The 16,640-nt window shown below is 40.3% G+C and overlaps 3 protein-coding genes across 3 annotated transcripts; 1 reads left to right on the top strand and 2 right to left on the bottom strand.

Moving 5' to 3' along the window:
* Nucleotides 1-2,894: 2,894 nt before the first annotated feature.
* Nucleotides 2,895-4,170, bottom strand: LOC122133837 (GTPase IMAP family member 9-like). The gene has a single exon (XM_042710815.1). It carries the CDS (start codon nt 4,057-4,059, stop codon nt 3,277-3,279), a length of 783 nt encoding a protein of 260 aa, XP_042566749.1. The 5' UTR covers nt 4,060-4,170; the 3' UTR covers nt 2,895-3,276.
* On the bottom strand, nt 4,169-7,050 carry LOC105903737 (GTPase IMAP family member 9-like). The gene is made up of 2 exons (XM_042710816.1): nt 7,001-7,050; nt 4,169-5,044 (listed from the first exon to the last, which is right to left on the bottom strand). Exons 1-2 carry the CDS (start codon nt 7,026-7,028, stop codon nt 4,467-4,469), a joined length of 606 nt encoding a protein of 201 aa, XP_042566750.1. The 5' UTR covers nt 7,029-7,050; the 3' UTR covers nt 4,169-4,466.
* A 1,556-nt stretch (nt 7,051-8,606) lies between these two features.
* LOC116225158 (GTPase IMAP family member 1-like) lies at nt 8,607-9,200 on the top strand. Its single transcript, XM_031586994.1, has one exon. It carries the CDS (start codon nt 8,607-8,609, stop codon nt 9,198-9,200), a length of 594 nt encoding a protein of 197 aa, XP_031442854.1.
* Nucleotides 9,201-16,640: the final 7,440 nt, after the last annotated feature.

Here is a 16,640-nt window from a genome sequence, read left to right on the forward strand (position 1 = left end):
TGTACATTGTAGCGCTGAAAATGGAAGCACTTTCTTGGTGCAATGGGTCATGAGTGCCCTATGCCCTAATGTGGGGCACACACACACACACACACACATATTAACAAACACACACATCACTGGACCTGCCCTATGTCCTAATGTTGTGTCTAACAGCATGAGCTGTGTGAACTGTGTGTGTAGTGCTCAGCAGAAAATCTGCTGGTAAGACACACACACACACTCGCACACACATGCACACACAGACACACACACACATGCACACACACACACACACACACGCATGCTCGCACACGCACATGCACACACACACACATGCATGCGTGCACACACATACACACACACGCGCATGCGCACACACACACACACACATGCATACAACACGTTTATGTGACAAAGGAAGTGGTGAATCATAAGCACCTATAATTCTGTTTTGAAGCACATCCTTTGTGTTTCTCAGAAATGAAACCGTCTGTTTCTGAGGTTTGGGGTCTACGTGCCTTGCTTGTGTGTGTGTGAGTAGTCTCACATCCTCTACCAGTGTGTGAGGGTGTGTGAGTTTGTGTGAGCTGCACACCCACCCTCAGGGCCATTTTCCATCTGGGCTTTAGCCAAACTAGTGTAGTCTTGTCCTTTCTGGCATAGAAAAAAAGAAATCCTCATGTTATCACTCATATACACACATACACACACACTCACATACACATCACATTCTAACACACGCACATATCACTAACACACACACACAAAGACTCTCTCTCGCTCACAAAACACTTTTCTCACTCTTGCTCTCTCTCTCACAAAACACTCGTTTTCACTCTTTCTCTCAAAAAACACTCGTTCTCACTCTCTCTCGCTCACAAACCACTTTTTCTCACTCTTGCTCTCTCTCTCACAAAACACTCGTTCTCACTCTTTCTCTCAAAAAACACTCGTTCTCACTTTCTCTCTCACTCACAAAACACTCGTTCTCACTCTCTCTCTCTCTTGAATATGCCCTAACCCAATTAAGGTCTTATTTTTCCGACCGTCTTCAGTTTGTTCATGTCCACATTGAGTGATCCAATCACACCCGAGTAAGTTATGAAGTTCCCCAAGGCTCTGTGCATGTTTCTGATCGTCTCCCCTCCCCTTCTCATCCCTCCATTTGTGCAGCATTTGTGTACTTAATTTATGTTCGTCAGAAAATATTCATGTCATTATTACCTACTTAAGAACACAACACCAACAACAATAATAATAAATGATAATAATGTCCAACTAATCATGTCTGAGGACACATGCAGGACCAATGGGGAGGGGGTTTAGAGGAGGGGCAAGACATTGTGCCACCAATCCAAGGTAAGACTTTTGACCAACTGAAGAATAGCAGATGGCCCAAAGGTGTGAAATCCAAATGTTCCCTTGCAAGCACCCCCCGGAGATTATTCACCATGGCGACTAAAGGTCACAGCCTATCAGCTGCTGCACACGTGCAGTGGTTCTGTGATAGGAAGATCCAGTAGCCTAACAGAGGTGCGTTTCTTGAAAGCATCTGTGTCTAACCACCAACGGTTCACTCAAGATGACTCACACGTAAACGTTAGAAGTGAGGCCCTTTTCCTGTCACTTGCACTTGTTGCTAGGCAACGCTTTCAGCACGGTAATCTTGCAGAAAGCTGACTTCCTGTTGAGGTCAAGCATACACAGACTCAATTCAAGAAAAAAAATTCATAGCTGAAGGCCTCTGCAAGTTACAGTTTATCACTTAACGCATTCACAGTTTTATCTAAGTATTACAATTTCCCACATGACCTTAATATCAAGGTAGATTCAATTCAATAAAAGCTTTGAAGGCCTTTATTTCATAACCCGTCCATGTTGCCAGACACAGAAGACACAACATTTTCATTTTCTGGCACAATTTCTGAAACTTTTCACTCAAAGAGCTAAACCCCATATTCAGAGGTCAAAGGTGTCTGCATGTGAGCACTCCTGTTACCTTTCCAAACGTTAGTTTAGTTTGTTTCAGTCTGTCATTCTTCTTCTCTATGTGAATAAAGACAGTAATGGTGACATCAGGCAGAAACATGGAGTATGATGACTCATTAATTTTGAGTCAATAAGTTGTTGTGGGTGTTTGAGTTTTTGAGATATGTTCGTCAATGAGTTTGGCCATTCTGCTACTTGTTAACCATTCTGCTACGAGATTGACGAGTTTATTCCAGGTATGGCTCTATTTATGTGAGTCAACCCATGGAAGTCATTTGTGTCAAGGAAGCTGGATCAATGAGAGTTTACTTTAGTCACAGTGACATGCTACATGATGAAGCTGGATCAATGAGAGTTTACTTTAGTCACAGTGACATGCTACATGATGAAGCTGGATCAATGAGAGTTTACTTTAGTCACAGTGACATGCTACATGATGAAGCTGGATCAATGTGAGTTTACTTTAGTCACAGTGACATGCTACATGATGAAGCTGGATCAATGAGAGTTTACTTTAGTCACAGTGACATGCTACATGATGAAGCTGGACCAATGAGAGTTTACTTTAGTCACAGTGACATGCTACATGATGAAGCTGGATCAATGTGAGTTTACTTTAGTCACAGTGACATGCTACATGATGAAGCTGGACCAATGAGAGTTTACTTTAGTCACAGTGACATGCTACATGATGAAGCTGGATCAATGTGAGTTTACTTTAGTCACAGTGACATGCTACATGATGAAGCTGGATCAATGAGAGTTTACTTTAGTCACAGTGACATGCTACATGATGAAGCTGGATGTGTTATTGACAGTGACAAATAGCACTGAGAGAAAAAGTACCGTCAGTATGTTTTTAAAGAATGTATTTAATATGTATTACATAGACAAAATACATTAAAGTCATTCTAAATACAGAATTAAGTATTGGCTACATATGAAACACTCTTGTCAAACATGCAAACTATAATCACTTTAAGATATTTCACAGTCATTATTAGCTCATTGGAACATTTGGATACCAAAAGACCACCTGAGTCACCATCAACAAGTTATCTTAAACAAATGATTTAAACACACACCCCTTCAATAAAATAATCTACAAAGTAAAATTTATAATAATTTTAAAAATCAGCTATAAAGATGTCATTGGATATTGCAGAACAATGAAAATGTCAGACACTTGTGAATGTTGTTTCAGTAAGTGGATTACCATAGTAATCAATATCACAATACATTTCAATAACCACCTAAGATGCCCAACCATGTTACAGAATCACTTGATGTATGATCAAATTATCTTCAGTCTTCAGTCAGAAACCCAGGTCTGTCTAACTCATTTGAGCTACTGGATCTCTTTCTTTCTCTCATGACCCTCTGTGTCTCGTCCTCATAAAGAATCTTTTGAAAGACTTCCACCCTCGTCAACAGGAGAGATATGAAAGGAAGATACCTGTCTAACTCAGGTGAGCTATAGGTTAACTCTCTTTCTGTCTTGACCCTCTGTGTCTCTTTGTACGTCTCCTCAGGGAAGTAATTTCCCCCATTTACTGCCACCATCTCATCTATTTTCTCCACCAACCGAAAAACCTGAGTGCGGTCAGTGCTGCGGTTGTTAAATACATGGGATCGTCCACCACAGCTCCGTATCACTTCCCTCAGTTTGATAGTCTGACCCCCAAGGTCATCACCACGAGTGAACAGCACCATCATGTAGTCTGCAGCCTTTTCCCCAAAGATCTCCTGTAAGGCCCTGACTGCATTCTGCTCCTCCTTAGTGAAGAGGTCCACCTGAATCACCAGCAGGAATACGTGGGGCCCTGGACATGAGTATTTAATGCACTTCACTATCTCTCTTTTGACATCATCTGCATCTGTGTCAGTGTCTATAATACCAGGTGTATCAATCACCTCAATGTGTCTGGGACTAATCATACTCTTTCTGGCACAAGTATGTGTGATAGAATTAGCAGAAATCCGTGAGATAAACTCTTTTTCCCCCAGAATGGTGTTTCCTGAAGCACTCTTCCCCACTCCAGTCTTTCCAATCAGCACAATCCTCAGGGGTTCACCTATAAACAACATACATCATATCAACATACACACTGTATTGGATTTACTGTATATATATATATATAATAAAATGAATAAAACCTTTTAAAATTCAGCTATGAACATTTTAATTGGATATTGCAGAACAATGCAAATGTCTGACTTCTGTGAATGTTGTTTCAGTAAGTGGATTATCATAGTCTTAAATCAATATCACAATACCTTTCGATAATTACCTGAGATGCTGAGCCATATGTCTAACTCACGTGAGCTGTTGGATCCCTTTCTTTCTGTCATGTCCCTCTGTGTCTCGTCGTATTTCTCTTCATCAAAAATGTTTTCGAAGCTTTTCACCCTCAACAAGAGCGGTAAGAAAATAAGATACCTGTCTATCTCAGGTGAGTTCCAGGATAGCCCTCTTTCTGTCATGACCCTTTGTGTCACTCAGTGAAGTGACCTCCCCCATTTCCTTTCACCATCTCATCTATTTTCTTCACCAGCTCAATAACTTGAGTGCGGTCAGTGCTGCGGTTGTTAAATGCATGGTATCGTCCACCACAGCTCTGGATCACTTCCCTCAGTTTGGGGTGACCATTGCGCACATAGTCACTGATAGTCTGAACCCCAAGGTCATCACCATGAGTGAACAGCACTATAACGTAGTCTGCAGCCTTTTTCCCAAAGAGCTCCTGTAAGGCCCTGACTGCATTCTGCTCCTCCGTAGTGAAGCGGCCCACCTGAATCACCAGCAGGAATACGTGGGGCCCTGGACATGAGTATTGAATGCACTTCGCTATCTCATCTTTAACATAATCTGCCTCTCTGTCAGTGTCTATAATACCAGGTGTATCAATCACCTCAATCTCTCTGGGACTAATCATACTCTTTCTGGTACAAGTTTGTGTGACAGAATTAGCAGACCGCCGTGAGGTAAACGCTTCTCTCCCCAGAATGGTGTTCCCCACAGCACTCTTCCCCACTCCAGTCTTTCCAATCAGCACAATTCTCAGGGGTCCACCTATAAATAACAATCATCATATCAACATACACACTGTATCATCATTAACTTCACCAATATATATCATCATCATCATTATTTTTTCAGGGAGAATGACTGAGCACAGGGCTCTTTTGCAGCAATGCCCTGATTGAGGGTACATAATACAACAATACATATACAGTGCTGCTTGAAAGTATGTGAACCCCTTGAGCAGTTTAGAGTTTTCTGGAAATTATTTGTCTTACAGTGGATGGATGGAGCTGGAATCTTTTGGACATGGTCTTATAGCTTTCCCCAGACTGATGGGCTGTCAGTACCTTCTTCCTGATGTCCTCGGGTATTGCCTTTCCTCTCGGCATTGTTGATCTGTGTGGGTATACCTTGGCACTACAGTAGTTTGGTTAGTTTCCTCTGTCTTTTAATCTGTGTTGCCCAACCCTTTTCCTAAGGATGTGTCATTTGATTGATCTGCTTAATTGACTAATTAAGTACCCAAATGTGTTTAATTTACATTTACATTTAGTCATTTAGCAGACGCTTGGTTGAATTGCTTCACGATGGCTGCCACTTTCTCTGTTAAAAAGGAAGCAAAAGTATCAGCCGTGAGGTTGGTAGCTGGGGGAGGAGGAGGAGGAGGAGGGTAGAGCAGAGTTTTGAAGGTGGAGAATAGTTCCGTCAATAGCGCCAGCTGCACCGTTGATTTTGTCATTGAAAAAAGTCTTCTTAGCAGCAGTGATGCTGGATGAGAAGGAGGCCAGCAGTGTCTGGTAGCTTGCAAGATCGTCTGGTGCTGCAGATTTGTTCCACTTTCTCTCAGAATGAGACTGGGTAGATCGAGCAGGTCTGGTGGAAAGTGGACACAAACTATCCAGGCATGAGCTCAGAGTGGAGCAGAGAGATGCCATCATTGACACCTAGGTAGCAGAAAGTGGTTAAAGGTGGAAGAGCAGAAGAAACCAGAGAGGAGAAGTGGGTGGGAGAGAGGTTGCGGAGATTGCGCCGGAACAAGACCATCGGAGGGGGGGGGGGGGGGGCAGAGGGTTGGTCAACGAGCCGAACATCGAAGCGAATGAAGAAGTGGTCCGAGAGGTGCAGAGGGGTAACCATTAGGTTGTCCGTGGTGCAGTTCCGAGCAAGGATGAGGTCAAGCTTTTTCCCTGCTTTGTGAGTTGGAGGAGTGGGGACCACTTGAATCTGTTACCTACTTGACTTTACCAATGCAGCTGGGGGTTCACTTACTTTTGCACATAAACTAATCCCATGTTTCATGTAGTTTTTGGCTACTCACACAATTCCCTCTAAATAGGTACATGCAATTGATAAACATAAACCTGATATTTCATATATGGAAAACTGGTGATGATAAAATAGGAAAATCATGGTAAAACAACAGAAAACTCTAAACTGCTCAAGGGGTTCACATACTTTCAAGCAGCACTGTATATACACAACATACATCATATCAACATACACACTGCATCACATTTACCTCAGTAATATATGGGCTGCTATAGATTTTTTATAGGTTGCTAAACTGATGCCGTAGCTGTTGCAGTGTTATTTAGATTTGATGTAAGATTTGCTCTAACTGCACAGAAGATAAAGTTGAATTTGAAGAGAAGGAGAGAAGTTATTGTTCATTTTTAACCAAACCATGGAACAACAAACAAGGTTGACCTCAGATTTTGCTATATGGTTGTAACTTTATGACACATACACATATTAAGTGGAACAAACTATTAAAAAGAACAGCAGTGTGGAACAGCAAGAATACTTAGTATTCTCAACATCATAGCTATGGATGACTTTGGCTTAAACCTCATACTCTCAACCTACTCACACAGAAAAATGTTGGAAACAGTTCTTTAAAAAAAATGTATCAAATGTACTTTTTAACAAATGTGTAGCATTATCTTCAATCCCCAAAAACCCTAAACTTCTAAATGAACCAAATCAACTGTAGTAAACTGATACCTTCCAGGATAGATGATGAACCTCCCATTGCCTCTCAGTGTCAGATGAACCTCCATGCACAAATGAAACAGGTCTTTGTGTGCTGATCCTATTTTATAGAATCCCCATAATGGTTGTATTTGCATAATGGTCCGCCTACTTCCTCAGCAGTATAATCTCTGTTCTGCACGGTAAAACTCCAGTACTTCAACAGTGCAGCCTGGAGATTCATTTAGAACACAGAAGTGCTCTTGGTCTAAAACAGCATCATGTCAAACAGCAAGTTTGCCTTCCTCATTATGGTGTCATTACTTATTATCATCTTCCATGATCACATGCTAATCTTAAATTAATCAATTAGTTTAGAAGGTTTTTGTCTTGATCCTGTCTTTGCAAACACCACCAATAGTGCATTTGGCACTGACAAAAGCTAGTTAGCATTAGACGCTTTGATGTTTATGTGCAACCAAATACGGCATGCGAACAAATCAGATTCGTTTTTTTACACATCTTCAATGTGAAACATGCAAACAATGCAGTCAACAACAGATCATGGTTTTCAAGCAATACACATGGAACACAAGACCTCCTTCTGTAAAAGAGTATCGTTGTCCAGCAATCCATTAACTAACCTGTCAGTAAACTCTTTTTCAACATTCATTATATTAATTTGCATTTCTCTTTTGGAATGCTTCAAGGTACAGTGTGTTTGTAGTGGCATCTAGTGGTGCGGTTGCTTAATTGCAACCAGCTGAATAATTTTTTTTTAATATTCCACACTTGTCTGTTTTTAACTTCACTCAGAAACAGAGTTCAGCATGTTACAATGGAAAGTTTTTGTTGATTTAGCTGACACCCCAGACACCTTAAACCTGAATGACACACACATGTTAGACCTCATTCTGAAAGATGCTGCTTTATATTCGGTGAATTCGTCGAAGGCCCACGCTTGGTTCAAGTTAACTTGTTCAGAGTAACAGACTTGTATTGAGACAGCTTAGCGAAAGAATGTGTTTATTCAGCCACTAGCCACGGTCAGCTCGACACAGCACCAGCATGCACGAGGCACGTGTGCTGCCAGGACACGGCCCTCTGTATATGAGTAGGTCTTCTTTTATACATTACAGAGATGTACAAACATTTATATTGTAGAATTAACAAGAAGGGGTAAGGGGAGGGGATGGGGCTGTCTGGAGGTCAAAGGGGTATGTCTAGCTTGAAAGGCCTATGGCAAGGTAGGGCCATATGCATGCTAATACCTTTGGCTTCAGCCATCTTGTCGTGGCTGTAGACAAAAGCCACCTAATGTCTCTGGCTCCAAGACACACAAAAGCCAGGAACCATTTCTGATGGCTCCTCAACATGGACAAAAGGCCAGGGGCCACCTTCATGGCTCTGGCATGGTGATATGCAAATTAAGAATGGGGGTTGTTTGAGATGTACTCTCTTATGTTACATTGTAGTCTGATATATGCAATTCACCTAAATCTAACAGCCCTCACCTCTTCCTCTCACAACATGATCAATACATTCAATCAATTTTATTTATATAGCGCCAAAACAATAAAATTGTCTCAAAGTGCTTAAAGGACAAAACTTTACAGAGAGCAGAGAGGTTTTCACAGTGATGTTCCTCTGCGCAGGTGACCAACAGAAGAGCCAACAGCTGACCCTGGTGCTTCTCGGGGAGTCGGGCTCTGGGAAGAGTGCCAGTGGGAACACCATCCTGGGAATGAAGGTTTTTACATCAAAGCCCAGCTCCATGCCTGTCACCACTGAGTGTGAGATGCAGACAAAGTCTTTCTGTGGTACAGTGGTGAGAGTCATCGACACTCCAGACTTCTTTGATGACACTCTTGAGATGCAAAGCAGAGACATTCTGACGTGCAGAAAGCTATGTGAGGGTGGTCTGTGTGTGTACCTGCTGGTCATTCAGATTGGCCGTTTCACTGAGGGAGAGATAGGCATTTTAGAGAGGTTAGAGAAAGCACTGGAGACCACTGTAAGGGACAGAGCCATCATCCTCTTCACAAATGGGGATGATCTGAAATCCAAAATTGATGATTTTGTCAGAAACACCAATCGATTCCTCCAGCAGGTCATTGACAAGTGTAGCGGGAGATATCAGGTGATAGATAGTCCTCGGAGGGAGGCAGAAAAGCAGGTGAAAGAGCTCATGGGAAAGATAGCTGACCTGGTGCAGAAGACTGACAAGGTTTAAGTCTTCCCAGAATATGATGCAGAGAGGAGTGGATGTGTTAAATCGGTTAATTGCTGTGACGATGTAAACGATTCAATGGAATAGATTTAGTTATATTTCATATTTAAACCTGGACAGCATATTGCTCAGTTTAATGTTATAAGGGAATGTACTTGTGTGTTTATGGTGTCACTTAGTGTTTGCCAAATAATTATTAATTGCCTAATTAAATAATACTTTTTTTTAAATGACAAATCATTAAAAATGTTTTATTATATATTGGTATCTGTATTCAAATCGCAAAAATTCTTTATGATAAGTTCTGTTATCATTTGTTTATCTCGTGAGTAGTCTTTAGAGGGGGGTATGTGTCATAATTGGAGTAATGAGGGTCATAAAAGGGTTATTAATATGACAATTTGGACGGATGGACACTTTGATCTCTCTTTGGGTGTCAGCTTGCTTGTCATATTGGAGTGATGGGACAGGCCCTCTGACCTTTCTCCCCCCTCCACAGAGCCAGTTGAGATCTACAAATGGTGTGAATCGCTTTGATAGTAAGGTGTTATCTGAGAGGATGAGATTTCCCGCCGTATCAATGGTGTTTCTGACCAGATTCTATCCTGTTGTCATAGCAGGGGGTCAGCATGGTTGGGTGATCTAGGTGTGAGCATGGGGTTGATAACAGAAATGTAGTGGTGGATGACGTCGTAAACCAGTGCTACCCAAGAAAGCCATTTGGCTCATCAGGCGCTCAAGCACACCAGAGTCTTGTCAGCCTGTGAGATGTCATTCTTTCATTCTATTATAGCAAACTTTAACATGATATACACATAATCCCTATGGTCTAATGGTAATGATACCGGCTTATTCAAGTCTAAAAGACTTAGTTTTGTAAGGCTTGACCCATAAGACATTTGTTCATGAGATGGTAGCTCAACAAAAGAAGATATAGTTCAACAGCACACACACGTGCATGCACGCACGCACCCACAGACACACACACACATACACACATACAAACACAGAGACACAGAGACAGATACACAGTATACTAATAGTTATATTATAAACAATAAAACAGGGGTATTGTGTAATATGTGACTATATTTTAGTTTAATCCCAAAACAGCGTGATACATTGAAGACATACAACACACACACACACACACACACACACACACACACACACACACACACACACACACACACACACACCCACACTCACAGTAAGAGATGAGAAAGGTGTTAAATCCACTTTGTTAAGCAACGGTGTATACACAACACATTCGGGGCCCACTGGAATAACTTTGATAGAACAAAAAAAAAAGAAAAAAGAAAAAGTCACCCCATTAGTTGATGGTAGAAAATGGATAGAACATTTGAAAATTATACAAAAAGGTAATCTAAATTCTGAACAAAAAGCCTTAAATGCTCAGTTGAGAAAACAACTTGAGAAGTTGAGAAAACAAATTGAATACAAAATTGAAATACCTCAAGAACAAAAAATGATGTGGTGTAGATGGAGGGTACAATCAAATGCTGAAACACAGCACACCTAAATTAAGAGAGACAATCTTGAAATTATTCAATTTAATCCTGTCGTCAGACCCCTTTTCCAGAACAATGGAAAGGTGAGCCACATCACACCAATTCATAAAAAAGGTGACAAACATAAACCTGACAACTATAGAGGCCTCACACAAGGCCGCAAATTAGGGAACTTATTTTGTGCCATCCTGAACAACAGAATAACACAATTTATCCAGAATAATAATATCATAAATTCATCCCAGATACGTTTTTCGCAAAATAACAGACCAACTGTTCATATATACACACCCATACACTCATAGAGGAACATGTACAAAATGTTAAAAAGGTCAAATATTTGGTTGTTTCATAGACTTTAGCAACGCTTTCCTCTCAGTATGGCATGATGGACTTATGTTGAAACTAATTCATAGTGGAATTGGAGACTAAATGTATGACATCATTAAACACAGGTATAAAAAACAATAAATGCTGTCTAAAAATTAACAACAGAATAACTGGTATTTTGACCAGACAAAAGGAGTTCGACAAGGCTGTTGAGTAAGGCCAACCTTATTCAACATATAGATCAATGATTTGGCTACAGAGCTTGAAAGATCTGCGGCCCCAGGTCTTATATTTCTAAATGAAGAAATGAAAGACCTGCTTTTTGCTGACAATCTTCTCCTACACTCCCCTAGTGTAGAGGCGCTTCAGGAAAGTCTAAATATTCTTAACTAATACAGTCTAACAAGGCCTCCCCTTCCAATTAACCAGGATAAGTCCAAAATCATGATATTCCAGAAAAGACACACCATACTTAATAGTGTTTATAGGATCACAACTGGCGAACAAAAACTTGAACAGGTAAAAATATATTATATTAGGATTAATGATTTCATCTACAGGACATTTTGATGGTGTAATAAGATATTTAACTGAAAAGGCAAGAACAACATACTACATGCTAAGGAACTCATCACTAAAATATAACCATCCTATAAAACACTGCTTACAAATTTTTGATTCACTACTGATTAGTGTGAACAGGTAGATGGTAAAACCTGCTAGGCTCTAGGCCTGCCGCACCTCCACCGGGGTCGTCAGCCGGGGACCACCTTTCACAGATGTTTCGCCCCTTATCCCGGAACATCTCCTGGTGGCGGGGCAGTGAACAGGGACGTCTCCCAGTCACCCCCCGCAGCTAGCCTTTCTCAGGAGTTGCTCGCTCCCCATGCCTTGTCCCGCCTCCTTAACCAAAGCCAAAAACTTGCCTTCTCTGCTTCCTCAGACAGCTCTCTGGTGGCTTTGTGTAGCTCCTTGCCCCTTAGCCCTAGCTCTTTAAGTAAGCGAGTCATTGAGCTTCCCACAAACCCCCTCGTGCCAACCTCCACTGGAAAGAGTCGTGTACTCCAACCGCTCTCCCTGCACTCCGCAACCAGGTCAGAGTACTTTGCCCTCTTCCTTTCGTGGGCTCCCTCCATCCCCTCCTCCCATGGCACCGTCAGCTCCACAAGCAGCGCAGATCTCTCCGTCCTGGCCCACAGCACCACATCTGGCCTCAGTGTGGTGCTGCAGATCTCCCCTGAGAAGTGGAGCTGCCTGCCCAAGTCCACCTCCATTCTCCATTCCACTCCTGGCAACAAAAGGGTGGATGCTGGTCTCCTTCTGACAGTGTCCCCCTTTTCCCCTTCCCTAATGAAATGGGTCCTCTGCTGGCTCCCCGGCTGCCTCCCAGCGCTTGCCTCTTGCCTTTTCCTCTCCACTACCTCTGCCAGTTTCCTCAGCACCTGATCGTGCCGCCATCCATACCTGCCCTGGGATAGCGCGGTCTTGCAACTGAAACCAATACTATGTTATGGTAGTGAAGTTTGAGCAGAGGGGGTGGACACCTCGAGAGAGAGCCTTTAAACTATCTATTAAAAAAACAGGGGCTCAACTAAAAAAAAATTTAAAAAAAGATTCAACCATTGCTTCAAAACTGAAACAGCTAAAAGAAAGGAATAAAGAAAATTACATTAACTACGGGTTTTCCCTTTTTCTAACTGTCCATTACTTGTATCTGCTATATGTATAACTTATGGAATTTAAGTTTACTTAATTATATTTACTTAATTATTATTATTACATTTTTCCCTGTATTACTATCATTATTGTTGTTACTGCTTAAGTGCTTGGGTAATGTTGTATTGTACAGTCATTCCAATAAAAACAATGACATTTAATTGAAATGCAGAGAGAGAGAGAGAGAGAGAGAGATGCAGAGAGAGAGAGAGAGATATACAGAAGAGCGAGAATCAAAGAAATGCACTCCACTCTGTATAAAAAACAACAACAAATTCAATAACTCATATTGCAGCATGAAACAATACGAATCCTTTGTAATTAGCCAAGGGAACGTCCAAGGGTTAAGATCATCAGCCTTTGGACTAAAAAGTAACGAGTTATTTAATGAGTTCAAGGGGAGGGGGAGGGGGAGAGAGGGACACTTACACCAAATGGCTGCCCTGGAGTGACACAGGGAACGACCTCAGGGATGGAATCCTTATCTGGTTTAAAGCTAAATATACAAATTATATTGAACTTGTTAGAGAAGGTGAAAATTATATATGGCTTAAGTAAAAAAAAAAAAGTTAAAAAAAAAAGACCTGAGCTCCAATACCCAAAACATATTCCTATGGACAATCTACATCCCTCCAATTGAATCACCCACTTCCAAACCCAGGGAAACATCCTAATTGTAGGTGATCTGTATGCACACACAGCTGAAGAAGCACACACTACTAGCACAAACAGAGACAAATACATGAATAACAAAACTCACACCAGTCTTACTCTTCCATTAAGGAATAACTATGATAAAATTAACAAATAGAAAGGGGAAAGAACTACTGCAGCTCTGTTGGTCCCACTGTCTGTACATAGTCAATAGTTGCCTAAGAGGGGGCTCCTTTGGCCGCTACACCTACAGCTCCTCTCGGGGCAGTAGCACAGCAGATTACGCATTAACATATTTGGACCCTTTCTCGCTCAGAGCAGTCACAGTCAGGCAACAACACCCTTTTTCAGACCATAACCAGCTCAGAATATACCTAAAAAGACTCCACTCTAACCAACCATGTTCTAACTCCAGTAATTTATATAACATAACAACTCAATAAAGATGGGCGCAAAGCAGAATACCTGAATATCAGGAAGCAATGAGTAGCCATGAAACTCAAGAACAGCAGTAAAGAAGGAGTAAACATAGCCACAAAGCACATCTTGTGGCACAACAATCAAACTTACCTTTCCAAAAACCAAACCTACCCCCTAAAAAAAAGAAAATGCAAGAAAAATGGTTTGACTCAGAATGTAAAAAATATTAGGAAAAAACTAAGACAATTATCCACCCCAAAACACAGGCCTCCAGACAATCAGGACCTACGTATTCAGACACTGAGAACTAAGAAAGAGCAACACCTAAAAAAAAAACAAGTCACACTAATTGAAGATTCAATAAATTCAAACAGCTTCTGGGACCACTGGAAGACCTTAAACAAAATAATAATAATAATCTAGTGATTCAATATGAAGATATATACTGTATATTAAACACTTCAAAGATCCATATCAAGAAACCTGCAACACACCAAAACGAGACCAAATACAGGACAAATTGAACCCATTAGAAACAGTCATTAAGAACTATCAAAACCCATTAGATTACGAAATTACAGAAAAGAATTAGGCCAAAAACTGAAAATGTAGAAAAGTCTGTGCCCCGGACGGCATTCTAAATGAGATGCTTAAACATGCAGACTATGAATTCAAATCAAATCAAATCAATTAAAACAAACTTTTCAATTTAGGGCTTAGAACCGGCTTCTTTCCTGAAGTATGGAATGAACGACTGATAACCCCCATATTTAAAAGTGGAGACAAGACAGATCCACAAAAAGGGGATCTATATAAATTCATGTGTAGGAAAAGTCTTATGTAACATCCTAAATTCACGAATCATAGACTTTATCACAGAACATCACACAACACTAAATTTAGAACAACACATCATAGCTTCACATTAAACACAGTAATTGACAATTAAGGGCACACAAATAATGCAAAGATTTAGGCCTGTTTTGTGAATTGTCAAAAAGCCTTTGATTCAGGCTGGCACAGCGGCCTTTTCCTAAAATTACTTGAAAGTGGTATCAGAGGGAAAACATACGATCTGATAAATTCAATGTACACTAATGGGTAGTGCTCAATTAAAGCTGGAACAAAGAAAACAGAAGCTTCCTTTCAGAGACGTGGAGTAAGACAGGGCTGTAAACTTGCACCTCACTAAATTAAATTTCTTCTCTTTGCAGACGACTTGGTTATCTCCCTAACCTTAAATATAAATGTGTAGATGACCAAGTAAAGAAAGACAAAAACTACCTGACATGTTGAACTGAAACAACAAAAAGACAAAAGAAACCTCAATGCTACACTCAAAATAAATAATAATAAAAAAAAAAGTTGTTCAATGTACTTAAACTAGTTATGTCAACATTTTCCACATAAATGAGGGGTGTTCAAACTATTTTAATACTATTATTACAGAGGAAAAACTAACTTATGTGAAACCAACAAAACTTTAGTAAGTCATTTAAATATTATCTGGTTAAGTCAACCCTAATTGATCAACCAGTGTTCATCTAACTAACAGACATTCATCAAGTTGACCAAACTTACATATGTAACTCTTACTCAAATATTTGTACTTACACCATCTGAACAACTCCTTGAAGTTTCAACTTAACTGACTTGGATAAGCAGTACTTAAATAGTTTTCATTGTTGTAAAGCAAGTGAATTTACGTTGGACTTGTCAACAATTTCCACCCCATATAGTTAAGTAAAACAAATCAAATCACAGTACGTTGATTCTATATTATTATTTGTTACCACAATCACAAATATTTAAAACCACAAGCTTTGAACTTGTTTACCATAAAAACGCTAATGGTAACATGGTTAGTACTACAAACGTGAGTAATACCTTAAAATTACTCCTCCATACCTAGGTTTTAACTGGTTGTTGTCCCCATTTTCGAATCCTTTGTACATCAGAGGACCTAAAAGTTTGCTGCCAAACATTAAGATTTGTTTTTTCAATTGATTACTTTATTTTGAAAACAAGTCTTTGTTTATTTCTATAATAAAATTGTAATGAAGACCGTGCAGTAGAGACACATACTGTAGTACAAACATGTGAACTTCAACCTCATATTACCTACACAAGAGGAAATACAAATTTAACAAACAAAAAAAAGGCAATAATTGACAGACTGGAGGGAGATGTGTTTGTATGTTGTGTGCTTGAAAATATTGTGTGTGTCATTAAGCCATGAGTTAATGAGATGTGTGAACTTGTACTTCTAATTTAGAATTTCATAGTTTCAAATAAAACTTAATTTGGTTTTCCTTCTACTGGTATTCTGCTTCCTCGTGGTGATGTGTGTGTAAAGGAGTTAGGAGGAGGGTGAGGCTCTTCCTCCCTGCGTTGTGTTGTTTTGATGATAAATAACAAGCCGCGTCACAGCTGCTCTGTAGTGTGACGGTCACGAAAGAGCGTTAACTACGATACAACCCACAAGCTGCAGTAGAAGCAGGGTAGGGCTGCTTCCCAACACAACCACAGCCGCACGTTGACTAATTAGCAATATACAAATATACACAATATCAAAATTCAAATGAATAAATACGACAAGAATGTGGCATACCAAATGAATAACATAGAAACAAATAGGAAAGTAATTGGCATGGAGTGAGCTCCAGCCAAATAAAACAGGTAACCCACATTTCAATAACACATTGCAAGTGATGTGTGTACTGTACACAATATTTACAAAAACAAAACTAGCTAAGTGTACTAACTAATTAGCTTTATCCCATTGCACCTG

This window comes from Clupea harengus, chromosome 20 (assembly GCF_900700415.2).
Source record: "Clupea harengus chromosome 20, Ch_v2.0.2, whole genome shotgun sequence".
NCBI lineage: Eukaryota > Metazoa > Chordata > Actinopteri > Clupeiformes > Clupeidae > Clupea > Clupea harengus.

Excerpts from the sequence above, each read along its gene's own strand:
- LOC122133837 (XM_042710815.1), bottom strand. The coding sequence starts at position 4,059 with ATGTTGTTTATAGGTGAACCCCTGAGGATTGTGCTGATTGGAAAGACT.
- LOC105903737 (XM_042710816.1), bottom strand. The coding sequence starts at position 7,028 with ATGGGAGGTTCATCATCTATCCTGGAAG. Across the intron at positions 5,045-7,000 it reads TTCATCATCTATCCTGGAAG|GTGGACCCCTGAGAATTGTG; the intron begins GTATCAGTTTAC and ends TGTTATTTATAG.
- LOC116225158 (XM_031586994.1), top strand. The coding sequence starts at position 8,607 with ATGTTCCTCTGCGCAGGTGACCAACAGAAGAGCCAACAGCTGACCCTG.